Here is a 27,834-nt window from a genome sequence, read left to right on the forward strand (position 1 = left end):
TAGAAAAAACAACAACAACAACAACAAAAAAACAATTAAAAACAAACAATGAACAATTATATAAATATAGGATTACTTTTTAGCCAAGATTTTTTGACGTGCCTTTGAGTAAAATTAGAAAACAAATAAAGATGCACTTATATTATATATTTGGGGCACTGACACAATTTTCATAATTGTAACTCTGTATGCCAACAGAATAAAATTAAAATGAAACAATCAAGATAAAATTGAAGTGCAGATTTTAAGATTTAATTCAAGGGGTTGGACAAAAATAATACATAAATTGCTTAGGAATTAAAACAACCATTTTAAATCAACTGTCCAATTATGGTGACTTGAAAAGGGGGAGGTACATAATAAAGAGTTGTAATTCCTTAAACTTTCCTCCAATTATTTTACCCATTATATAACCGTAACTGGAATATGTTTTGGTCAGCAGCTAAAATAATACAAATTGTGCCTGTGTCCAAATATAATGACCTGTACACACACACACACACACACACACACAAATAATGTTCACACCAATAAAAAGGCAGTTATTTCAAACAAAATATTTATAAAAACTTTATTAACTTTGCTCTTTGGAATGTTGTTGTTGAGAAATTAATAAATCCGATTGGTCAGATTTGCTGTTGCAAACAGGTGATTGGTTGAATTAGTAGATGCAGATGAGACATAAGTCTTCAGTCTTTTTTTTCTGTTCATCACAGAACTGTGAATACAAAACAGCCACCAGACAGATTGGACTTCATAACATCAAGTGAAACTGATTTTTTTTTCTTTTTTCTTTTTTTTTTTTGTTAGAGTCTGTCATGAAAATCCAGTCAAATGTTATTTCAGTTCCCCTGGACACAAAAACAACTATTACAATTAAGAAAAATACCATTTCATTTTAAATAGCATTAAAAAAAAGTGAGCCGTTACACTGACAGTCGCATTTCTCTTACAGTTTAAAGTAGTTAACACTTTTATTACTATCTAAATCTTTCATTAAATATAATTGTCAGTGCAAAATGACATAAGTTGGTTCATTTGCGTGGGAGAAAATGTTCTGGCATCTCCTTCAAGCTGCTGAAAAAAAAATAGACCCATATGCCTTTGTCAGCACTTTTCGTCTTGTCTCTCTTAAGTTGTCCTCTCATTGCTTAAGAGCACGGATCAGTTTGTGCTTTTCACATCCTTCAAATACAGTTAATTTCCTTGGGGAGATACTTCCACATTAGCGCTCTTAGATGCTTCATTTGCTTTGTCTCCGCTTCGATTCCCAGACGTTCCCAGAGTGAGTGTCTCCTGATCAGGAGGGGTCCAGCCTAGAAACACTGTTTACACAGATGGTCTGCAGAGATTATGATGTCATTCTGAAATATGATGTCACTCGATACCATGGCAACACACGTTTACTCACACGCCACATGGGCAGCTGAAAAAAATTCTGCATTACTATTCCATCTTTTAAAAAAACACTGTCTCAAAGAATGTCCTCTGAGCTGTTGTTTTACAATACATAGAGTCAGGATGGACCAAATAAAGTGGTAGAATCTCTTTTTAGCTACTTAACATTGAGAAAGATGTCATGCGTACGTCCTATTGATATATATTAGATGAAATATGTATTTAAACATTGTCCCTTTGACCTGTATTGAACTGTATCATGACCCTGAAGGACTGTCATTTTTTAGATGTAATTATACTAAAATATTTGATTGCAGAATTCCAAGTGCATTTCAAATAAAATCAAATCCTGATTCATGAGAATTTTTGTCTTGTTACCAGCAAAATATCTGAACATTCTTTAATAAACTAGATACATTTAACCGAGAAGCAAAATATAAAATTATTGAAACTTGTTTTAAGTATTAAATGAAATACTCTTCTAATGCCATTAAAGCATTTTTTTCTCTTGTTTTAAATATATGAGTAAAACAAATTTTAGCGATGTTTAAGTTAAAAACAAGAAAAACTGTTCGCCAATGGCCTTAATATCTTACACAGTTTTGCTTGTCAAGAATCTTAACATTTTTACTTGAAAATAAGACAAAAATACTGAGAACTGTGTAATAAATCAATAAATCATGAAATTTGGTCATATTATAATGCTTCCCTAACAAATGTCTTCTGACCTGTTGTTTTATAATATTGAGTGAAGATGGAATAATCTAGCTACTCAACACTGAGATAGACTTCATGCTCATGTCTTATTGAGATATATTAGATGTATTATTATGTATTGACCTCTGACCTGTAATGGCCTGTATCTGTGAAGTTTGTCCTCAAAAGCAAGTGATTTTCTAAGAAGGAACCCATGTGTAAAAAGTCAACAAAAACACATTTAAAGGCACCATTGGAATGAAGAGCGAGTTACCAACTGAACAAACACATCTCCAAGCATAAACAAGCACAGTAACACTGAAAACCCAGTTGTGTAGAGCTTTGAAAAATGGGCTTGTCGAAAAAAATATCCAGCTGTGTGAGAGGATTCACATCGTTTTGTCTTGGTCTCATCACCAGCAACAAATATACAAACGAACGAACAAACAGTAGACAATCATCGTCTGGCTGTACAAACTTTACATGGCGCCCTCTAGAGGCCAGTTTCTCTTCCTGCATGTCCTGAGAATAACGCTCAGTCTTCTACGAACGTTCCTCCAGCATTGTCCAACAAATGTTTCCTGGCTTTGTCCAGCATTCCTCATGCCTCTGAGTAAGATTTCTGTGCGCTGAGTTTTTCTTTCTTTAGTTTGACTCCATCCACCAGCTCAAAGTTGTAGTTCTCCAGAGCGGAGAGGTTTCTGTTTGTAGTGTGAGCGCACGCGCAGTAGAACAGCACGCCGCACACGGCACCCAGCAGGACTCCCACGGCACTCATCACGATGATGGTGATCAGGATGGGGTCTAAACTCTTCAGCATGGAGCCGCGTCCAAAACTCCACAGGGTGTTGTCAGTCCCCTCACAGTTCTCTACTGAGAGAGAAAGACAGACAGAAACGGAGACACTGTGAGACATAAGCATAAGCAAGCTGAATTATATTATATACGAGATGATAGCCAATTAAATTACAAATATCTAATCATCCTTTTCTTGTTTAAAATATATGAGTAAATATTTTTTTTTATGTTTATGCTTAAAACAAGAAAACCTTTGCCATTACTAGGTTTAAGAGCTCATACAATATTGCTAATCAAGTAAATGTACACTGTAATATATATATATATATATATATATATATATATATATATATATATTAGTGCTGTCAATCGATTAAAAAAAAAAAACTAATTAATCGCACAATTTTTTTTAAATTACTTAAAAAAAGACTGAAACTTTTTGCATATGTAAATGTAAAATGTAAATAATTAATGTAAACTCAATATATATATATATATATATATATATATATATATATATATATTAAAGTTGCAAATAAAGCAGATTATTGGAATTGTGATGTACAAGGAAATTCTATCTCAGTTTATCTTTTAAAAAATTGTGTTTAATTGTGCAACTTGTCATTTCTTTGTAATTGTTTGTGAAATGTATTAGCAATGTCTGAGTAAAAAACAGAGTAAATTTTTCTATACAATTTTTTTTTTAATAAAAATAAGTTTTCACTTAAAAATAAGACAAATTGCATTTTTATTATGATAATTATTTTTTTTTATTTTTTTTTTTGCAGTACACAGAATTGGGCAATGAACACTTAAATGAGGTCTTATTATAATGTTTTCCCAATAAAATGTGGGTCTTACCAATCTCATCAACTTCATCTTCATCACCTGGTGTATTATCTGGGTCTGAAATACAAATACACACTAATCAAGGAGATGAACTCCTTTCAAAATTCATTCATATTCCTTGTAGAGATATTTTCAACATACAAATGTTAAATAAAAGGTGTGATTTATCTCAGAGCTTATTGGTTTGGTTCAAGAATGAGAACGCTATTATAGAAAATTCCTATGAAAAAAAGATTACATGTGGAAAAATTTGGTAAAGTGATAGCTTACCAAAAATGGCAATGCTTTTATCATTTATTCTCCTGGGGGAATGCAGATGTTTGATGATGCATATTAATGGAGGTTTTTAACTAGTTCGAGAATCTGCTAATAAAAGGAGGGCAGGCCAAACATAAAGAAGGAGGGGCTAAACTAAAGGGGTGTGGTCAAACATACCCTTGCATTCTTCAGGATTCACTTCATCCAGAATCTTTATATCATCCAGTGAGATGTAACCAGACTCTGTAGGATCCACGTGAGCCTCGAGGATCACCTGTCATGCACATACAGAAAAAGAGTTAGCGTCATGTTGGAATCAGGATGTTCGGCTCATAAAGTGGCCATTGGTACCTGAAAAGGAGTGTCCGCACTGGGAATCAGAACTCTTCCTTCCCTCCATCTGCTTTTCATCTGGCCGTTCACAGAGCGGATCAGAAGCTCATTGTCCTCTCTCTTATCCTCCGCCACTTCTAATCGCTCCATCTTCTGCTTGATGTTCAGCGTTCCCGTGTGTTTCTCACTGAAGTGGTACCAGAAAGACATGCACAGGTCCGAGTCCGGGGCTGTGACCGGCAAACTGACCAGCCTTGCCACCCTTCCTTTTCTCTCCAGCTCTTCATCTGTCTCCGTATCCGTCTCTCTCTCAATCTCTATCTGCGTGTTTGTGTTAGAAGCTGCGTAAATGTAGTTGTGAAGCTTCCCTGAAACAGAAGAGAGGAGCTTTATAACATTTGATCTCAATACGCTGCCTTATACTTTAAAATAAAAGTGCATTTAGGAACTTATAAATCTACATTTCTTGCTATGCTGATGTAAACGTCAATTATTCTTACCTTTGTGGTCCAGATGAGGCAGTTTGTGATCAGTTTGTTTGCCCTTGTTATTGATATACCATTCAGCTCCTTCACCTCCATCTTGACTCCATCCACAGAAGGAGGGGATATCAGTCCAGCCAAAGTCACAGGCAAACCAAATATATGCTAAAAAGGAGCACAAACAAAGCTAAATAAACTTTACAGTCCTTCTCACTGGATTTAAAGATGTTCAAGTAAGCCACCGTTAATGCAGTATGGGACTGAACACCTTCTATCCTTTTTGGACCGCTGGAAGCTTATTAATCAAAGCTCTTGGCAGGTTTTCAAAAGGTTGTAGGTTCAAACCACAAAGGGGAGTGAAATGCGTTAAGCAAGCCTGAGTCTGCCAACAGATACTGCAGCGAAATCTGCTAAATCACCAATAACCAGAGGCCAATTACACAGCACTGTATCTAGATATCACATTCTTCAATGACTCCTGTATATATCATGATCTAGGTAGTTTTAGGAGCTTTTCATATGCAATGTGTTTCTGTGTTGTTGTTGTTTCATAAACATCTAAGCATCCTTAAAACAAGACACATTTAATCGACAAGCTAAATACAGAGATTTCAGAAATTATATCTCGAATTGAGTATTGAATTCAATATTTTTCTCATGCAATTAGCAAATTTGTTTTTGTTCCAAATTAAAATCTGTAAAACAAAATCTATTTTTATAAGCTAATGTGTAAAACAATAAAAACGCACGAGTCGGTTTTAAGAAACTGGAGATTATAGCATGTAATTATGCAGCACAACACTTGGTGGCAGTAGAGATTTTCTTTGCGTTCGAAATGGAAAACTCCAAAGAGAGGATTTTGTTCCTAATTTCTGTCAGGCTAATCAAGTACATGTATGCTTCCCGTAATGTGTTTCTGTAGGAATTATATTCAGCCACTAAAGATAATACCCACTGAGAGTGAACCACTTTTTTTTTTTTAACAACAACAGCAACACTCCAAATTGTTATTGCCACTACAGATAATTGTCTTTTTAGTTTGTGTGTGTAGTAGTTTCTCACCAGGTACTGCTTCCATCTCCATAAATGGCTCTGCCACTGCAGTTTCTAAGGAAAACAAAATGCAGAAAGTGCTATAGAGTTAATGAAATACAGACTAGTTAAATTCCAATTGCATGTTCTGTATGTTTATATTTGGTTCATGCTTTGTCACTCTGTCATTCACTAAATGCAGGAACTGAAACCACGCGCAAAAAGAACATACTCTGGGTGGCCTTATAATCATGTTAAGATGAAATCTTATACACAGACATTTCATCTGAAATACATTTAATCATATACAGTGAAAGAGTGAGAAAAGATGCATTACAGCTCAAACTGTGAGGTTTATAATCTGGCTAATGCGAGCTCTGTAATGCGGATTTTGTTTTAAAGGGGTTTCATATGTTTGCACTGGTTTTGAGGACGGCTTTGCTCGAGGATGTTTGCTGTGTTTCTCAGAGGTGAGTAAGTGTTTTAAGGAGCATGACATATGTTTGCAGAGATTGCAAGGATGAAAGGAAGTCATGCAGAAAGCCTTAAATGGAGATGATTTAGGTGTTATTTATGCAAATTACTAACCTAGGGCATTCATCTGCTCATTAGAATACTCAGAAATTAATTAACATTAGAATGAGGTTAAGAACAAATCATGTGCCTTCACACGTGTTGCAAACTAGTTGGAAATTTTTAGTGAGAAGTGCATATGTGTGTATAAATGCGAAATATTCCACACAATTATTAGTGAATGAGAGCCATTGTCTTCATTCTGCAGCGTGTTTAAATGATAAACGTGTATTTGCGTGTTTGTGTAATCCGATAGGGCACCGTTTAAGACGTTTGTATGTAACCTTTGGGTCGTAATTTGTCTGTGCTTCACTGTGTGGGTGTTTGTATTTGTAACCTTTTGGGTCATAGTCTGTCTCTGTGTGGATGCTTGTGTATGTGAGGGTATTGCTTTCTTTGTGGAGACTTAAATGTCCCACAGTGATAGTAAAACCTAAAATCACCAGCGTCATTGGGACCTCCCAACAGTCCCTATTATGAAAACAGCATAATAAAGTCAGTAAATAATGTCTTAATTAAAATCTAAAAATACCATAAGGTTTCTCTAAGGAGATGAGGTAGTGTTATGGTTTAATTAACATAATTAGCTCATAGATGTCAGCGGGGTGAAAGCATGTGTGTGTGTCTAACCTGTTGTGTCATAGTCTGTAACTGCTTCGCTGTGGCAGCTGCCATCATCATCGCAATTCTCCACTGTTGTTGGAATAATGGTGGTTGTTGGAATATTCCCTGGAGCGCTGGTGACGGTAGCTACTGTAGTTTCCATGGTGGTGGTGAGGGGAAGAGGCGTTGTGGGCTCTGAAAAGAGATCAAGGATGTTTAGACAGGCAAGTTATTTAAAGTAAAGGAAGCTTTCACAAATTACACACCATTTCAACAATCTTGTTCATTTGGAATAGGACGAGATTCCTCTTAGCTCTGTGATTGGTTGGTTTGGTTGTCACTCACCTTGCAGGTCACATCCTAAAACCTCCAGCCTTAACCCCATGCCTTCAGCAGAGCCACGCTCAGGGTAGATACGCAGGAAACGCATCAGCACTGGATCAAAAGTACGTACTTCCGGTGTGTCGTGGTTCTGATTACCCATAAACACCTGGATATGCGAAAAAATTTAATATTCTTTAGAACATTTTGTGTCTGTCTGCTTAAACAGATGAAAAATACTGCATTTCATTTACGGCAAAAACAATAACTATGAAGATAATTATAACAATAACTATAACGTTTACTATTATAAGCATCCACACAAATAAATGATAATAATTTTGACGTTAAATACGTGATACAAGTGTGTTCTTCTGCTGCTTTAAAAGCTTGATCTCTTTAAAGTCAGGTGAATTCTATGGAACCCTGTTTACGCCACAAAAAATAAAAAAAAAATAAAAAAAAGGTAATTGCGACTTTTTGTTTCACAATTCAGACTTTTTTCTCACAACTCGCAAATGTGAGTTTATATCACACAATTATAACTTTTTTTCTTAGAAAATGTGTGATATAAACTTTTATTTATAAACGTTTATTTTTTATTCAGTGGTGGAAACGGGCTTCCACAGAATTCTGATTGGCTCTCAATGTTTTTTATCATTCATAAGCTGGGCAATTTTATTGTTATAGTTGTCTGGATTTCCTTATTCTTGTAAAATTAGAACATTTACTAAAACTTTATAGTATAGCTATCATTATAGTTATTGTCCTTGGTGTCAACGACCCTTAGCTATAACAATAACTTTGTAAATTACAGCGTTTTACTAATCATCTCAATTCCATGAGAATAGGGAAGTCCAGACCACAGCTATAATATTAATGACACAGAAAAATTAGCAACACTTTTTTCAGTAAATTAATGATGAAAACATGAACAGCCAATCAGAATCCACTTGACTTTAAAGAGCTTGAGCATTTAATATAGCGGACAGGATATTTACAGTGAGTGGTTGTAACAAACAGAATGTTCCCGTCCGTTGGGGTGGGAGCTAATATAAGCATAGTAAATAATCATTATAGATGTCGTTCTTTGTGTGAACAGGCTTTTCCACATGCAATACCTTCACTTTGTTGCTGTTTTCCTCTAGTATGTGGCTCCAGTCTGTTCCATTTGTGCTGTATGTAACTCTGAAGCGTTTGATGAAAATATTCACGTCTCTGTATTTCCCTCCTTGAAGGATGAGACCCGATACGATCCGCTGGGCCCCCAGATCCAGCTCCAGTGACTGGTTCTTTCCAACAATCTGCTGCTGGTGAGCAACCACCCAGCCTGTTCGGCCGGTTAGGAGCCGGGCCTGCTCTGGGAGCCAGCCCCTCTCTGCCGACGGCCACACTGTGATCTGAGAGTCCGAAATCTGACCCGAAACCATCCCTAGCATACTGGAGCATGGGGCGTCTGAGAGAAGGAGAGAGAATACGAACTATTCTAATGAAAGGAGCACCAATATTCTGAACCACAGGAAAGAGACAGAGGCTACTTCTACCTGTCAGAAATGGTGAGAATGTATTAAAATAAACAGACACAGATGCAGATGGACCTCTTGATGTCAGTATTAGGTGTCAGTGAATAGAGAGTGGAGTCATTCTCTGTGATCACACACGGAGTGAGCGAATCTGGGGGAACTGAAAGTGACTCAGTGCTGCAAACCACAGCAACACCTGCTGGGATTTCTTAGTGATGTCATGGCTGAATCTCACTGCAAAAAATCCTCTGCTATGAGTGTGTGTGTGTGTGGGGGATGAGCTACCTGATATTTTACATCCGTACACCTCGAAACGCATGCAGATGCCTTGTAGCCAGGACAGAGGTCGAATACGTAGGTAACGGGTCAGGGTGGGTTTGGGCAGCCTGGCAAGCACCTCATCTGTGGGATTTTGATTTCCATTGAACACCTGAGAAAAAGAGATTTGAGACATGTATCATATTCCTCCCCCTTTTTCACTGTTTGTCATTACCAGTGTTTAACTGTAAATTATTTTATTGGCATTAATGTTTTACACACATTATTGTCAAATAATCTGCACAAATAACAAAAAGATAAATGTAAAACGTAAGTAATACTAATAAAAGTGTTATAATATAAATAATATATATATATATATATATATATATATATTGTAGAACCCATGATATTTATTTTAATTTAGATATATTTGGAATAAAAATCTTTTGTTACATTATAATTTCTTTACTTCACTTTTGCATCCTTTAATGAATTAAAAACATTCATGTCTTGACAGACTGAGACCATAATTTTGACAGAAGTGTACGTAAAATAAAATATAAGATCAAATAAAATCAAGCACTTTGTATTAAAAATACAGAACATTAATAATAAAAAGAAAAGAAAAAGAAAAGAAATGCTCACCATATGTTTGGTTTTGTCTTTCAGGAAAATCCAGTCCTCTCCGTTCGAGCTCACACTGATCTTGTATGTTTTGACGTAGTACGCTTTCTGCGTTTCCTTTGAGATGGCACCCTGTGTTCCTATGGCCGTCACATACCGCAGGAAACCCAAGTCCACCTGTGAGAGACAGACAGAGATGGTAAGAGAGGGCTGTTACTCTTCGGTAAGTGTTTTTGTGTGTGCGGTAATGTGTTGTTTTAACTGGACTCTTCACTGTGTGTTGGGGCAGTTGTCATGTAACTGCTAGTTAATCACCCTCAGACGCACTGCACCGATGCACTCTCAGATCGTGTGTGTGATCTATGATGTTTTCACTGCATAGCAGCAGTGCAGTGTCTTGTCAGGGGGGCTAAAAGCTTAACATAATTTACCAAAGTAGGACATGTTCCTGGATCAGCGTCCTCATGGAACAACATTGCTAAAATCCCAACCGACCAGGACGTTAGACTCAAGCCTGGGATTCCCTCTGCTTTTGGGAGGTATTTTCGGGTTAAAGCTATGACAGAGGTAAAGAAATGTTGTTCTAGTACAAACGAATGAATTTTGATCCAGAAACATGTGCTACTTGGGAAAACCATGTTGAGTCAGATTCCACACATGCACACTAAACAAAACAGCACAAGCTATGTGAATATGGTTTAATTACTGCCAATAAACTGCTGGAAGAAAAATGTGAGCCAATAATAAAACATGAGGTTCCCACTGTAAAACTATCACTTCAGCTCTACAATTTGAACAAATTAGCACAGTTATCAAATTGATATAATTTGAACAAACTTGACAGCCACTTGATCATATTAACTCATTCATTACTTAGGTCAGGTAATACTAGCCACTGTATGACCAAAGAGGTATTTCTAATCCCATTCCATCTGTGAACTATAACGCCGTGCCTTCTGTCTATATTGACACAAACAAACTCCTCTGTCATAATCTGAATCACTTTAAACAGTAACTGGCCAATGAAACTAAACACACCCTCAGAATTTTCAAAGCATCATCTATCATGGTCTTATATCATTTCAGGTTCCGAGAATCTCCGTTTCCTTCCCTCCTCACGTATTACAAGAAGTCTGATCTAAGGTTTGGAGACCCTTACAGTAACAATGACCACATAATAACACTAAAACGTGGTCAAAGATCCAGGTCGGAATCACAAATCATGTTGTCGTGGAGCGATTCCTGCATTGAATCTAGCATGTCCGTTATTGTCCGTCTCTCGAGTGTGTGCGTGACTCTCGAGATAAATTAAACTCAACTGACGCAACAGAAATGTGCATAAATAGCCTATTGAGAGAGTTTGGCTCAATGCAAGCATTCCTGGCACAAAAGTTCACATCTCTCTCCCACTGCTTTCCACCCAAGTCTCAGTGAGCAGATGCACCGAAACCGCACTGCTGCCATCCCTCTTTCTCTCTCTCTCTGAACAGGAAGGTATTATGAGGCTAATTGCTTTTCAATATTGTGTTGTATCAGAAGCGGCCGAGCTGCCAACTGGAGCCAGCCACCGCTAACAAGATCAACAAGTGTTAACAACCTTTAACGAGGGAACAATGGCAGGACAGAAGCAGAGCCCCTCAAATGCCAGGATCGAACAACAAACATGGACACTTTTTGTAGAAAACAGGATATTGGTGGGTGTGTGAGAGAGAAACAGAGAATTTAAACAGGAAAGGGAAGAGGAATAAGGAAAGAGGAAGACGCTTCTCTACTGACCCTCATGCCGCTTTGCTTTCTTGGGAAAGTTTCCAGGCTGAGGCCAAAAGACAAAACATAGTGTGATTCAAAAGTGCCCCGGGCCAAGGATCACTTGTTCAAAGGCAGGAATATGAAGAAATTTGGACAGGGAAGATAGATAGTTTGAGAGAGGAAAGCAGGAGGCCATCTAAGTGAAAATGGAGGATATTAAACACTTTGACATTGGCTGCCAGATAGTTTGCCTCACTTCACACATTCGTTGTGCTTCCCACCAACAGAGCAAACTATTTCCCATTCTAAAGAGACCAAGAAAAGTGTTAAGGTTAAAGTATAGTTTAGCCAAACATAACAGTTCAGGCTTTTCATTCCAGTGTCAACTTATACTTTTTTTTCAGTTAAATGCCAAATAAAAATCATGTTAAGGTTTCCTTTCCGTACAATTTAAGTGTACTATAAGGTACTAAAATGTATCATAAATATACTATAAAATTAAATTAAATTAAATGTATGCATTTAGCAGACACTTTTATCCAAAGTGACTTACAGTGCATTCAGGCTATACATTTTTATCTATCATGTGTTCCTGGGGAATCGAACCCCCAATGCTTGATAACGCATTGCTCTACCACTTGAGCTACAGGAACAAAATATACAATGTATTACAAATGTAGTTTTTATTCATTATATGTGCTATTTTTATATCAGTAAGATTGTATTAAAATCTGTACTTTGATTCAACATTAAATTGATCAAAAATGACATTAAAAATGACAATGTAATTTGTAATGCAACAGTACAAAAGATATTGATTTTAAATAAATGCTGTTCTTTGAAACGTTCTATTCACTACGGAATCCTGTATAAATGTAAATGTTAATAATTGTTTCCACAAGACTGCTATGCAGCACTGTTTTCAATATTGATATTGAAATTAATAAAAATTGTTTCTTAAGCACCAAACCAGCATTTTAGAATGATTTCTGAAGGTCATGTGACACTGAAGACTGAAGTAATGATGCTGAAAATTCAGCTTTGCATCACAGAAATAAATTATATTTTAAAACAAGTTATTTTAAATTGTAACAATATTTCACAATATTACGATTTTTGATCTTGAAAAATCTTACGGACCTCAAACTTTTTAAGTATGTGTGTATACAAAGTTATGTGTTGCTATGAAGTAAACAATGGGAAGAAATTTTCACCCCATTGTACTGGTGATAAAGCAAAAAACACATCCAGATTACATTCTGCATAAAAAACATATATTTAACATCTTTCTATTTGCATATCAGATTGTAGGGTGTTAAGTTTCTTATTATTTAATTATATTGTTAAATATCATGCCCCAATATCCTTAATGGGTAAAATATTACTCTCATTCTCAGAGGAAAGCAGTGACCTTTCAGTAGTTCACTAGTTCAACTCACTCCTGCTGCTAAAAAGAAATCTGTGCAAGAACCTCGTGATCAGATCTGGGGGAATGACCTCTTTCTCTGTGTCAGAATGAAATGTGTTGTCCAGATGTGTGTCTGTTTTCTCAGTAACGTCAGAAACGCTGGCCTACTGTCAGCGCAAGCACTGTCTACGGTTGCTTCATAAATGTCCTCTTTCAGAGAGGAAACCCTTCCTGTGTGTACTGCTGTGAGAATGACAACACGCCAATCAAATTCCTTGTAGAAACAAAGAGCCAGGAAAACCCTTTCCTTCAGTGTATGATTGAGCGTGTCTGACTAAAGTAGGATTGCAGATTTTCATTTTATCACATAAATGTCTATAGATTAGATAATAAATCAAACTAAGATATATGATATTCAATAAAAAAGGAACTATTTGTGAATATAATTATATACATTTTTATTATTTATACCAGGTCAGAAATAAAATATTACTAAAAATGATTATTCAGCAAGGACGCACATGGATCAAAAGTTACAATAAAAAGTGATGTTTCTATTTCAGAGAAGTGCTGTTCTTTTGAACATTCAGCAAAAAAAAAAAAAAATGCATCACAGTTTTCACAAAAATACTGTTTTAATCATTGATGAAGATAAGAAATGGATGATGATGTGACACTGAAGACCAGAGTAATGATGCTGAAAATTCAGCTTTGCATCAAGAAAAAGAAAATTACATTTTAATATATGTAAAATAGAAAACAGTTCACCAGTACCAAATGCCTGAACAATAGTGTGTGTGTGTGTATATATATATATATATATATATATATATATATATATATATATATATATATATATATATATATATATATATATATATATATATATATATATATATATATTCATTTTTTATTTAATAATACATTTTGATTAACATTGAATACTGACTTTGATTTGATATACAATCTGTAAATGTAGTGGACATGGAGGTTCGAGTCTTGCCTGTGATGTTCTGTCCCATCTCTGTCTGTCTTATAATTTCATGATACGGTGGGCTGTCCAATACAAAGCCCAAAATAAACAGCAGGGGGGTACTATCACTTTAAATGTGAAGTCAGTTCTTTAAAGACCAAACACAAGCACCCATTCATGAGTGTCAAGCACTGTTTTCCCCCTTATGTAACTTCAGTTATTTTTAAATATTTGTCTATGTACACATCCAAGTATGTCATGTCTTGTCTGGTAAAATGAAATAGTGTTTCCCTATAAAATTAGAGAAAGTGTGTGTGTGTGTACCTGTATCCACTCCCGAACAGAATCATCTGATGGCGTCCAGCCATTTTCAGGGAAGTTCAGCCTGGAGCGCAGAGGAGACCAGCTGGGATTATACTGTGATGATGCAGTTATCCTGTCTTCTGTGATCTCACCACTTTCCATCCCTAAAGGAGACATACACTCACCTACACACACACACACATACAAATATATTGTGAGTAGTGTCATGTTTTTGAAGTAATAAACTGCACACATGGCACTTTCATAAAATGTGACTTTTGAGGACATTTGAAGCGGTCTCCACTATTTGACAGACTCATAAATCATGCATTTGATTAATCTGATACTGTCAGGAGGTTTGGGTTTAGTAAATATCATTTCTTTGTTAAATATCAGTGCCTGTCTATGTGAGCGTGCATGTGTGAGAAACAAAGAGTCAGATCTACTCTCTTCTCACCACAGGAAGTTAATATTAGCCTTTCATGTTTGGCCACAGATGTAGTGACCCGTGTGACCCTTGTGCCCTGTGTGGCAGGGCGATGAAGATGAATTATAAACGGACAGCCTCACTGCACTTTATTACACTGAACTGAAAGCACACACACACACAGCATTGAGAAGAGAATTTGAGCTGGGTTCAGGTCTCAAAGGATCGTGGGTGTTACTTCAGTGCCATCAAGCACATTATTGCCACATTATTGCTAACAGTCTCAGTTAGTGTGTGATTCTCTGAAAACTTGATAGATGGGTTTAATAAAAGCACCAGACTGAGTGAGCTGAGAGCGCAGAAATATCAGCAGCAGTTCTCTTTTCATTCTCATCTTCACATATATCAATCAAGTAACATGCACTTCAATTTCAGGAAAGCTGTCAAACAATTCGAAAAATCTTGTCACTTGATTCTTTTTTTAATTACACAATTCTATTTTATCATGAAAAATTTAATTATACAATATGTCATGTTATCACAACATGGCAATGTAATAAACATAATTTAACTGGCTACATTTCCCTCAGTTTTCTGAAGTGAGCTAAAGATGATTTTCCTTTTAATTGACATCTTGCCAGACCTGGAGGAAGACCAGATGCTTGACGAACCAGCTATGGAGTCCAAAGATGAAGATTAATCTGGTCTGCTTTTCCCAAAAGCATTGTAAGTGTATATAGATTGTAGAAACCATTGCCACCAATCCTCTCTGTGATCAATTTAGGCTTATGATGCTTTTGAGAAATGCAGCCCTGTGTGTTATATTTGATAACTGATTGTAGAAAACCTTTTCTTATTGGCTGAGAAAACTGAAAAAATGACAATTTTGATATTGTACTTGATGCAAAATATGATTTATTCATCAAATCAACACATAAGGAAATTAGATGAAGAAGAAACAACTGAAAAACTAGTATGTAATTCTTCAAATAACACATGCATGTTAAATTCATTTTTGATTAAACATTAAACAAGTAAAGTCAAAAGGAAATTAGAAATGACTGAATACAATGAATTGATTCATTTAATCTTGGACGGTGGACAATGAGATCTATAGTTCACGTCCAAGATTTTTTAGCTCCAGTTTCAACTTTGTCTTCTCTAACTCCAGTTTTTGTACTTCTAATTGCAGTTTGACTTTTTCCAGTGTCAAAACTTCATACTGTTTTTCCAAAACATGGTTCATGGTTATCTTGCTTGGAGCGTCTTTCTTTGTCTCAGATTCCGAGCCACATCTTTCAGGAGTCACCTGGATACTGGAGGAACCTTTAACAAGGAAGTTAGCCACATTAGGGAGGGATAGGAAGAGTTTGTTAAAAAAAAAAAAAACTCTGTTGACACTATATGCTAGTTAACTAACTTGGTGTTACAACTCGTTTTAAGTTTGTAAGCATGTGTTTTACCTGTGCTGCTTGGTTGTGGCACATCTTCTTCTTGAGTGACTAAAGTTAACAAAAGAGAGAAGAATGCTACTTAGCTATCAGTTAAATTATATAAAAAAAATCTAAAACTACTGAATAAAAAAGCAAAACAAACCAAACCAACAAATATATAACTTTCTGAGCTACCAAACTCTAGCAAAAATGTTGCTACTCACGAGAATGTCCAAGCGGAGATAACGTGACGGATTTTGAGGCAATGTATCTTCTGTAGCTGCTGATAAGGTCCTGAACGTAACTCCGGAGATTCACCAACATATAAATATCAATAATCATGTACATTGTCCTCTTTAATTTAGGGTGGTCTTCCTTTTTCCATTGTAACAGGTTTTTAGAACATTTCTGCACATCTTGTTATTGTGGTCCTTGTGTTTTGTTCTTATTTGCATTACAATCACTAAATTTGTTAATTCAAATCAAATATTAAAATAGTATTCAGGATATTTTTGAATCTGTATATAATATGCAAACGTTAAGTAAAGAGAAACTTTGATGAACACCTGTTTTCAGGCATTTTATTTAAAGTTGTTTAGTCTCTTACTTTTTCCACAAGGTAATACAAATTAGAAGGTCTTACTAAAGACAACCATGAGCTTATTTCGCAAAACAGGCTTTTCCCAGTGACTAAGATGCAGTCCCAGAGCTTAAAGCTCCTATCATGGTCTAAAAAGACCATTGAAACTAAGCTGCAAAAACATCCATTTCACTCTTGTGACATCACAGTCATCAAGCCCCATCTACTGTCTAATATAGGACTCAAGAGTTAAGTCACAATGCATACGCTTACAGAGGTCACTTATATAGAGAAGCCTTAAAATCACATTATCAGAAGCAGCGTTATTAAGAGAGATGTAGGAAAGATGTTTGGGGAAGTCGTGGCCTAATGGTCAGAGGGTTGGACTCCCAATCGAGGGGTTGTGGGTTCTAGTCTCGGGCCGGACGGAATTGTGGGTGGGGGGAGTGCATGTACAGTTCTCTCTCCACCTTCAATATCACGACTTAGGTGCCCTTGAGCAAGGCATCGAACCCCCAACTGCTCCCCGGGCGCCGCAGCATAAATGGCTGCCCACTGCTCCGGGTGTGTGCTCACAGTGTGTGTGTGTGTGTGTGTGTTCACTGCTCTGTGTGTGTGCATTTCGGATGGGTTAAATGCAGAGCACAAATTCTGAGTATGGGTCAACATACTTGGCTGAATGTCACTTCACTAAAAATAGTCTAAGACAAAGCAGACAAACATAAGACATTGACAAATTATGAAATATACATGCAACATGAACACTTTTAAGTGAAACTGCTGGTCTGACACTAACCTTGGTGCGGTTCTGAGCTGGTTTGGATGCTGTAATTGGCTGAAAAGCCTTCCTTGGTGATAGCGTTGTCTGTGTGGATGCTGAGAGAGAGAATGCCGGTGTATGAGATCACACGACCTGGTTGTCTGGAACCACAGTATCGACCGATATGAGGCCCCACTGAGAGAGAGAGATGAGTTTAAGCAATTTAGTGCAAAATTTAGTCACAAATTCAACCTTTCAGCATGTAGAACATTTCTAATAACCAAAAGAGCCATAATAATTTTTTTATATGTGTGTTTCTTTGGTTGTTCTGTTCTTCTAAAAAGCCTTTCCTCTGGTTCTAACACTTTACAAACGTTTTGCTTCTTTCAGCATGAAGTGTGAAAGTCAACACTGTTTTTTTTACCCTCAAGTTCCTGATTATTATTATTATTATTATTATTATTATTATTTTTTGTCTATACCTGTAGGATATCCATCCCATATCTCCAGATAGTCAAATCTGCAGATGGCCCCCGCAGGTGCGGTTGTGTCCGGTTCCATATCGAAGCTCTGGAAGTCCAAAATGATCTCTGCCATCTTGGGTGCAAAGATGATGAAGGTGCACTCCAGGTTGTTAGGATACTTATCAGGGAAACCAGGGGTTTGAATCACTCCATTTGGCTCAGTGAAGTTTCTGGAACATTCAGTGCCTGCACAGAATGTAAAACATCAAAGTTGCATAACGTTAATGCACAATATATGTAAACTGCATATACAAATAGCATTAAAAGATAATCAATATTTTGATTAAAAGACCTTAATTTTGTATTAGTGTGTGTGCATGTGCAATGTAAGATCTTTGACTGTGTGTGTGTGTTTTCTGATACCTGTGCGGTGTATTTCATAGCGGATACTGAATCCGGCTCCAGTGCTTTCATAGTCGGAGGTGAATTTGATGAGTAAGGAGTTTCCATTAGAGATAATCGGAGATGGGGCGATTTTGCCGCAGAACCTCCCGAGAGAGAAAGCGTTCTCATCCACACCATCAAACACCTGGACAAAATCATACCTACACACAAACACACACACACACACACACACACACACACACACACACACACACACACATTATTGAAATTATTGTGTTTATGTGTTTTGTAATACATTTATCAGTGAGTCACCAGGGTTCAGTACAGTACTGTTGTGTATAATATAATATAATATAATATAATATAATATAATATAATATAATATAATATAATATAATATAATATAAAAAACAGCTATAACATATTGAATTAAATCTGAAATTTTGAAACAGAAAGACTGACACAGTATTTTCTAGTAAAACATACTCAAAGAATTGGTTTGATTTACTCTGAAACATGTATCTTTTACAGTCTTATCAATAATTGTAATCCACTGTTATAATGTACTATATACACACACATTATAATACATAATATATGTTTATGCATTTAAAGACTTTAATGCATTTTAATGTCATTATTTATATAATTTCTACTTTTTTCTTGATGTGACCATAAATACATATTATAATTAGGGGTGTGACGGTTAGTATATAACCGTGAGACCGACGGTTATAGTTGAACACCGTCATTAGAACTCTATAACCGCCAAAACCGTGTCATTAAAATATTTTTTACAAACATTTTTTATCAAAAATTATTTTCATTTTTTAGATAAGATCATAAGATGCGCAATATATCGGGAGACATGGTTTTTACCACTTAATGAAGTTTTGTAAATCGTCAGACATGATATTTACCACTTCATAAAATTTTGCTTTGTAGAAAACCTTTCTTAAAAACGAATTTCGTTTTGTACAAATTTTATCTTAATTTTAATAAATGTTTCATCGACCAATTGCATGTATTTTAATAAATAAAAAGCAAGTAAAGCAGACAATGATAACCGTGACATGGAAGCACCAGCGCGCCGCTTGCACTGCACTGTGACCTAGAGCACATCTCATCGTAAATGAAACTCAGCGTAGGCCTATGCCTCATACTCTAGCATTAAATATCTTTGCTGCATCCTTTCTAGAACAGACAATGGCTTTTTTTTGCGGCTCGCATCAGCAAAGCATTGCATCGCCATAGACCGCAAAACAAGCAGCGGATGGCGGGCGGGTGCGGATTTGAAATTTGCTCTATGATTTCCATGAAGCAAAAAACGAGGACGGAATCTCGAAATCCAGTCATGAAAATGAAACTTGCATTTTAATATGGACAGTCATGGAATTTGCCAAAGTTAGCATAAAATAATCAAATCAAATCTCCATATGGACCAGTATCTGTAAATGTTAAGCCGCAAAAGTTGTTTAAAATATAAATCCGTGTTCTGCGCGTCTCTGTGTGAATTAATGAATGGCAGAGACGTGCAGGTTTGTTTACTACATAGACTGAAGCGCATGACGCTTGTGTAACGGAGGCCAGCGAGTAGTGCTGTGCAGGTAAACCTCACTCCCCGATCTCAAGAGACGCACTAGCGACAGACGCTAGTGGCTGTAGCCATTTAGCCTCCTTGTTAGTGCGTCCGCCTCCCATGCCGGAAGACACGGGTTCGAGCCCCGCTCGGAGCGAGTGCGAGGAGCGTCAGAGAGGACCCGGGTGAGAGGGGTTACATTGGTGCCGTGACCCGGATGGGAGTGAGGTTTAGGGGGGTGAGTGTAACGGAGGCCAGCGAGTAGTGCTGTGCAGGTAAACCTCACTCCCCGATCTCAAGAGACGCACTAGCGACAGACGCTAGTGGCTGTAGCCATTTAGCCTCCTTGTTAGTGCGTCCGCCTCCCATGCCGGAAGACCCGGGTTCGAGCCCCGCTCGGAGCGAGTGCGAGGAGCGTCAGAGAGGACCCGGGTGAGAGGGGTTACATTGGTGCCGTGACCCGGATGGGAGTGAGGTTTAGGGGGGTGAGTGTAACGGAGGCCAGCGAGTAGTGCTGTGCAGGTAAACCTCACTCCCCGATCTCAAGAGACGCACTAGCGACAGACGCTAGTGGCTGTAGCCATTTAGCCTCCTTGTTAGTGCGTCCGCCTCCCATGCCGGAAGACCCGGGTTCGAGCCCCGCTCGGAGCGAGTGCGAGGAGCGTCAGAGAGGACCCGGGTGAGAGGGGTTACACTTGCATTAATTTCAGCATCTGAGCTTCAGAGTTCTCTCTCCTTCAAGCGATCTGAACTTTTCAGCTCATCTCAATGGACACACAGCGCACCTGTATTTGACACTCTGTAAACTCTTTGTGAATGCGCATGACTCACCGTCACTTTACTGATAGCGCTGTTTCTCACACATGCAAAGAGAGAGAGAGCGAGAGTCTTACCACGCTTAAACAACACGCTATATGTAAACTATTCTTTGTTGTCTTCTCCTGTCAAAATAATGGATTAAATTTAGAAATATTCATATTCATTTTCGAACAAGCAGAAGACATACCAGTTTCTCCGGTAGTGGGCGGAGCTAATGGGCAAATGGCAATGGCTTTTTTTTTGCGGCTCGCATCAGCAAAGCATTGCATCGCCATAGACCCCAAAACAATCAGCGGATGGCGGGCGGGTGCGGCTTTGAAATTTGCTCAAAAAACGTTGGCGCAAATGATGAGTTTTGTGACAGATCTCCTTAATAAACGGAGGTCTGAAATCTCTGCCCCTTTACCGATCAGAGCGCGCGCTGACACGGAGTTAATCCGCTATCTCCACCCCCCCCCCCCGACGGTTATGTTATGAACCGTCACATTTGACTCACGTCATAACCGTCATCACCAATTCTGAAACCGGCACACCCCTAATTATAATGTATTATGAAAATGCCTTTCCAATGCATTATATGCTCACATACTGCATAGAAAATATAACTTGAAACTCTGAAACATCTTCCCCCGGTTTCATCCTAGAGTATCTTTTGCATGACTCATGTAGATTCATTTTGATGACTCTTACAGCATCAGCTCCAACAAAACCACCCGAAATATGAGGCATTTCCTGCTGACATGACACTGGTTTTACACACAGCACCCCCCTGAGTACATTCATGCTCTCTTGCTCTCCTGTAACCCAAGACACTGATGGTCAGTCTGATCTCTGACCCCTCACCACAACGCGACCCTCTGTGGGAGCCGAAGCGTGCTTCCTGCCGTTCAGACAGATCGCTCACAACCTGGACTTGAGTTAAACTGATGATCTGGGTAATTTAATGAATCATAAACTACAGGAACCCTGGCTGAGGAAGATGTCCCAACTTCTTAAATACATTTATATTATTCTAATCTTAGGGTAGTTTAGAAATTAAAATACCATCTTCTTTCACTCACCCTCAAACTGTTCCAAATCAGTATGAGTTTCTTTCTTCTGTTGAGCACAAAAATATATTTTAAAGAATTTTGGCAGTTGCTGGTAGCCATTGATTTACATAGTTTTATTTATTTTATTTTTTTTGTATATACTATCAAAAGACATTTTTCAGAATATTTTCTTCTGTGTTCAAAAGAAGAGCAATACTCATTTTTTGGGTGAACTATCCCTTTAAGAGGAAATCTGTAAAATACTACAGAAATTTTTAAATTTAGTAGTTTATTTATTTATAAAAAAAAACTATTTAATACTGAAAATGTTATTAAATTTTATATATGTAATTCATTTAAAACAGATTTTTTTGTAATAAGTTTGGAGTAAGTTTCCCCATGTTTGTAATGAACCGAATGAGAGTTGATTGCTGCAGTGTGTTTTATCTGATAAGCGTGAGAGAGAGACTTGCTCACTTTCTACAGAGACAGAAATTCAGTCTGTGATTTTGGATTGAACAATATCCTGCTATTGAGCAAGACACACAGGGGGATGTGAAAGCTGCTGATAAAGTGACTTATTGAGAGTCAAATAAAGCAACGATGAAGCTGTCAAGAACTACTTTTCTGTTCTGGAGGTTTGCAGCAAATTCAGTCCTTACAAAAATGAGAATGCATGAAAAAGAGGGGGAAACGATTAAGTGTGAGTGTCTGATTATGTTTTACATTAAAACCCTGAAAGATGGGGCTGAAAATAATAAGAAATAAATCATAACCCATAACAGTAGATCATAAAATTAAACTATTAAATTCAAGACAATAGGTTGGGTGTTGTGGCCGATGAATAGGTGGTTGCTTTACAGTTGAAAGGTGTTCTGAGTGTTAAGAGTGATTTTTTTTAACATGACATAAAGAGTGCAAAGTCACATGCCAAAGTTAAGAGTTAGCAGTTCAAATCTCTATCACTGTGTATGAGTAATAGTAACAGTGATGCTTGCCTTTGCAATAATGTGTGTGTGAAAGCGAGTGTGTTCTGGAGGGCTGTTAAGAAGGCGTAGAGAGAGAAAGAGAGTGTCATTAATGATTAATATGTGCAGAATTATTAAAGCATTCCCACACAACAAAGCCATTAATGATGAACATTATTTCTACTCTGTACGTGTGTGTGTAGAGGGACTCAGAGGAATCAATCCTCGTGAATGCTGCAGTAAACTACTCGTGTTTTCTCTCCTGGAACACACATCGCAAAATGACAAGTTAAACTGAAATGGAAAACTGCATTTCTGTGTCTATGTGGTATATGTAGGTTATACATTATGTGGGTGTGCTGTGGCACAGAAACATATGTGACTGATTTCACACTAATTACATTACTGTCTAAGTCCAGGGGCATTTGCAGGACCGACATCTCCAACGACCCCTCAGATAAGACAAGAATGCACTAGAAACACACACACTGGCCCTTTAAGACACCAGATAAAATGAGTACACAGCTAATACTGTAAACTAATCAGGCAGGTTGAGCTAAGTATAACAGCAAGACTCCACACTAGAACCAAATATTTGATTTCTCAGCATGGATGTGGCTCCTGTCAATTTGGTCCTTTTCAGTTAACACAGCACTTTATTGTTCAGCTTTTGTGTCCAGAGAGAACCTTTGAGGATTTTTACAATGAGAACTTAAGAGCAATGTTCTGCTGCATTCATGCCATGTTGGAATTACCATAATTACAAGATGACAACCTGTTCACATCCTCGGGCTCGGATATAATTTGTTTCCATGGCAACGTTCATAACGCCACATTTGATCCATGTGCAGCTTTGTTGTTGATGACAGCAACATAATTAAGCACTACTTTAATTCACCATTGTAAGAATAAAGAAAGCGTACCAGGTAGCATTGGCTATAATAAAATGGCATATCAAATATTAATATGTAGTGCTATCTGACTACATTTAACAGCAGAAGCCGCTAGCTTTTTTGTCATCACAACCATCAAGTCTGAATTACAACTTGTAATTAAAAGTTCAATGAAGATGTGAATGTTTTCTACCAGTTAGAAGCTCGTGCAGCATCTGAAAGCTGTAAGCAGCTCTGCTCTGTTATATAATGTTGAAATAAAAGGCTGTTAGCTTGTCCAATGTGTTTGTTCTCTGCAGAGCAGCGCAGGAAGGAATGAATAACGGTGTTCGTGGTGGTCTCCTGGGCTTTTCCGCAGAGTTCGTTTAATAATGTTCACCATAAACTCTGCAAGTTTTGCCACAGCTAAAAAACTGACGGCAGTCCAAGAACAACACAGCAGCATCTGGTCCAAGTTAAAGTGAATTTCTGATTAACCTTCCGGTTCTGAGATGCACATTCATGCTAGTCCGTCCAAAACACACCAGACATTCCACAGCATGCACTGACAGTCACACGCTTGTGTTGGAATCTGACATTTTGAGACAGGACATTGAAGCTCAGTCAATGTTTCTGAATGGATGGGAAAGTTCTGGAACTCCGTGGAATTCTGGGAGAAAGTGAAGTAACTCCAGTGCTGAGTTACTGTTTCGCGCCAAGCTCAGGGTGTGAACGGTTGTTTTGAATAGGCTTGACTAATTATCCATCTGTATATCTGCCCAAATTGCAGTCAGAGGTGTGTGTCTATATCTATGGCAGTTTTGGTATTTCTTGTCAAACATGGAAGATTTTCAAAGATCTCTGTTATGAGCTTGATAAACATCTGCAGTTGGAATCCTACATTGATATTCAGAACAAACACATCAAGTGTGATTGAAAATGTGGTTTATTTCTGACATGCTACATAATTAGCCGCTTAAACCCAAGACCAAACTTGAAGACAATCAGAGTTTGTTACGAATGATTTCATCATCAAAGACTCTTCCGATTCTTGTCTTTTCGGGTTCTGCTTTTTTGGTCTTTTTTCAAATTAGAGATGGTTTTTGACTAAAAAAGAAGCTTAGTGTGGATATATAGTGGACCGTATACTGTATAAAACCTGTTAATTGTGATCTCATTGAATATTTAAATTTGCAGTAAGCGTCACAAAAGCGTCTTAATTTGTGTAGACAAAAATAGTTCTTCAAAACATCTTCCACAAAAGAAAATCATAGGTTTGAAATGATGTGGGTAAGTAAATAAAGTTGCCATTTTTGGGTGAACTACCTCTTTAAACTTTTGAAGCCTGATCAAATAATTAGTGAAGGCGGCGAATATATATTCTGGTTCATTTCTCACACTGGATGCAGAACATTTTCGAGTGGATATAAAAGAAGTGGAGTGCACTGGATTGTGGGACACATTTACACCAATGTGCTCTGATTGTATAATGTACAGTTTGGAAAAAAACAAAGATGTAGGTTAATCTAATACAGTGACTCATGCTATAGTCACACACAAAAAAAATCTCCGTACAGTTTGCATATATGTGCAATACTGCACACTTCTAGTATGGTAGCATGCCGTTCTAAACATACCCCTCTTTTACATCTCTATCTCCCTCACGCACACACACACACACACAAACTAAAAAAGAAAATTAATATAAAGGGATGGTCATGGTCTGTCTGTTGCTCTTTCATGCCCCCTCAGGGGCCCACAGCAGGACGTTCAACATAAGGGACTTTTCACTGGTCCCCTGGCACTGAAATCCAACCCAATAGTAAAGCCAAGTCTGTGTGACTGACAGCTGCTGATTTACGCCCCCATTTACGAGCTGTTTAAAATGACGGAGAGACTCATCGAATCCATCTCATTTATGAGATTCAGTCCTCACAAGGCCTTGCGAGTGTTTGCGTGCTGATGCTGTTAACTAAACCACTGAAATGAGCCGCAAGGCAATAACAAGCTCTGCCTCCAACCTCACTATCATTTAATGTCATTGTCTGTCAGCCTCCTCATTAAGAAAACAATCAGCTTAATTACTCATGTGATGCTGGAAGCCTCATCAAACTGATGAAAATGAAACCATAAACAGCATTCAACGCACCCTTTAACATTTTTCTGTTTTGACTCCTCACATTCTTGAGATTTCCTCTTGGGAAAACCATCCCCCTTTTATTCCATGGGAAAAGCAACCTTCTGAGTGATAAATGCAGATCCATTATCAAAGCCCAGGACATTTGTTTTCAAGCAGATCTAGTTCAATTCCTCTTAAATTTAGATCCATAAATATGTAATGTTTCATTTTCAACCAACAGGTGGCACACCTCAAGATCTGAGTGCCAAACTGATCTAATTAGAAAGCAGGTGTGTTCTGTGATACCAGAAACAGTATGAGAAGAATGGAAACCACTTGTAGGAAATAAATTGCAGAATACTGCGACTGTATGAAGATTTTGGTTTTCTTAAAGAAAATCGATAGCCTTAATTGGTATTTCCCCATTCAAGTCAATAGAAGCTGTAAATGCATGCCTAGAATATAGCTCACAAACAGAATAATTCCAGAAAGGATTCTGGTGACATTTATCATCTCCGACACCCCAATAGGACAGAGATGTTGTTTAGACTTACTTGCATTCCCGGCCTTCCAGATCAAAATGCGGATTGAAGTTGATAAGGATCTTCTGCTGTGGATCAGGTGCCTGGATCAGCCAGCTGCACTGCTGGTTCCCCAGGTATCCAGACGGGTAACCGGGAGAGGTCACATACCCGGCGCTGGTGATTGGGATTTTCCCACCGCAGAGACTTTCTAAAAACCAGAGTAGCACATTTATCATTTTAACAACTGAAACTCAGGCTGTCATACTTGGATATCAGTCATAGTTGTGCACATTCCATGCATCTCATACTAGTAGCCTAATTGGTGACAAACTGCGCAAACGTAACATGACACCCATAAAGTCACACACAGCGCGCGCCTGAAAATCGATCAATGTAGGCTATCTGAGCTGAACACAACAGGCCGTGGACTAAGAGAGGGGTCACTGTATACGGGTGTGAAGATGTGTTGGGCAGATATACCACTGTGTCTGGGTGTTTTGGTCTGATAACACACACCCAACTCTCGCAAACACACACATACACGTACATATGGAGCATCTCTGGTCTCAAAACATGAATCGAGTAATATTTGATTATTAGTATTATCTAAGGTGTACTAAAGAAAATTTATTTTTTTGAATAATACACACATTAAGCAAATACAAAAAAATAAATGGGCTACACTAAAATCATGCGTCACGTGGTAGACTAATATCTAAATTAATTGGTTTTATTTAAATAAATACCATTATTAATATCACTAAACCAACATTTTAACGATAAGATCAAATATACCCTGATGGTAACAAACTGTACATGTTCACTTTTTACAGTGTGGAAACTTATTTAAAAGAAGAATGTACGTAGTGCGTAACGAACGATCTCTCCCTTCATCAGATACGGTTTCTACCTGTTTCTGAAACAGCAGCCCTACAGGTGAGCATCGATATCAAACGACAGTAATAACAATAACAGAGCTCTCCCGTGCGCAGAGAAACCGTGCCGTGCCGACACCACAATAACCGACTCACCCGTAAGAGCGCGAGCCACGGACAATCCCGTTAGAGTCACGAAGAGCAAACGCCAGTACATCCTCAAAGAAATCTGTTCACTTATATCCTCAGGATTTCGTGTATGAGTTATTTTTGAATCCACGCGGTAGTTCAGAAGCTGGAGAGAGATCCTGCCACTCAGATCAGGGAACCGCTGTCTCCTCTTCCATAAAGAGAAGAAAAGAAGGAAAAAAAAACTCACAGCCCTGGAAAGCGGGAGAATCTTGCACAGTCAGTGAGCGCTGTAAAATTTCATAATCCAAGTCTGGAGAGGCTTGACAGCGCGTCCTCGGCTCGTTGGCAACGGGCTGTGTGCGCTTCTGCGGGCGCGCGGTCGGGTCACTCCCTTAAATGACTTCCGTTCTCTCTGTCGCGCGTAGACGGGCACTGGTGGGTATATTTAACAGGTTCTCTCTGGTGTTAATGTGTCAGCATCCGATCTGAGGACTGGGGGTGTCAAAACTCTCGCAGCACTGGTTGCTCGTGTTCCTCCTCCTTGAGAGAGAATGGGCAGGACTGGAAACGAGCAAACCCTCTAACCCCTTCTCTCTGCCAACCAGACACGGAGACTCTGAGCCAAACCAAAGAGACTTCGCGCTCCTCTGCGTGGGAGCGCA

The 27,834-nt window shown here is 38.0% G+C and overlaps 1 protein-coding gene across 2 annotated transcripts; it reads right to left on the minus strand.

The window, feature by feature from the left end:
- Window positions 1-559: 559 nt before the first annotated feature.
- LOC113045092 (neuropilin-1a-like) lies at window positions 560-27,834 on the minus strand. 2 transcript variants are annotated; one of them, XM_026205251.1, is made up of 17 exons: window positions 27,197-27,834; window positions 26,196-26,373; window positions 18,272-18,453; window positions 17,867-18,094; window positions 17,421-17,579; window positions 14,206-14,369; window positions 9,773-9,928; window positions 9,152-9,296; window positions 8,465-8,799; window positions 7,368-7,512; window positions 7,050-7,217; window positions 5,877-5,921; window positions 4,833-4,979; window positions 4,351-4,700; window positions 4,177-4,273; window positions 3,754-3,798; window positions 560-2,964 (listed from the first exon to the last, which is right to left on the minus strand). In XM_026205251.1, the coding sequence occupies exons 1-17, from the start codon at window positions 27,255-27,257 to the stop codon at window positions 2,696-2,698; spliced, it is 2,874 nt and encodes a 957-aa protein (XP_026061036.1). In that variant the 5' UTR covers window positions 27,258-27,834; the 3' UTR covers window positions 560-2,695. The 2 variants fall into 2 exon arrangements, with proteins under 2 accessions (XP_026061036.1, XP_026061034.1); XM_026205249.1 differs by having other exon boundaries at window positions 560-2,967.

The sequence above is a fragment of the Carassius auratus genome, chromosome 27 (assembly GCF_003368295.1).
Source record: "Carassius auratus strain Wakin chromosome 27, ASM336829v1, whole genome shotgun sequence".
NCBI classification, from domain to species: domain Eukaryota; kingdom Metazoa; phylum Chordata; class Actinopteri; order Cypriniformes; family Cyprinidae; genus Carassius; species Carassius auratus.

Coding starts and splice junctions, on each gene's coding strand:
- LOC113045092 (XM_026205249.1), bottom strand. CDS start 27,257: ATGTACTGGCGTTTGCTCTTCGTGACTCTAACGGGATTGTCCGTGGCT. Junction 26,374..27,196: donor CGTGGCTCGCGCTCTTACGG/GTGAGTCGGTTA, acceptor TCTGGTTTTTAG/AAAGTCTCTGCGGTGGGAAA. Junction 9,929..14,205: donor CTGTTCGGGAGTGGATACAG/GTACACACACAC, acceptor TGTCTCTCACAG/GTGGACTTGGGTTTCCTGCG.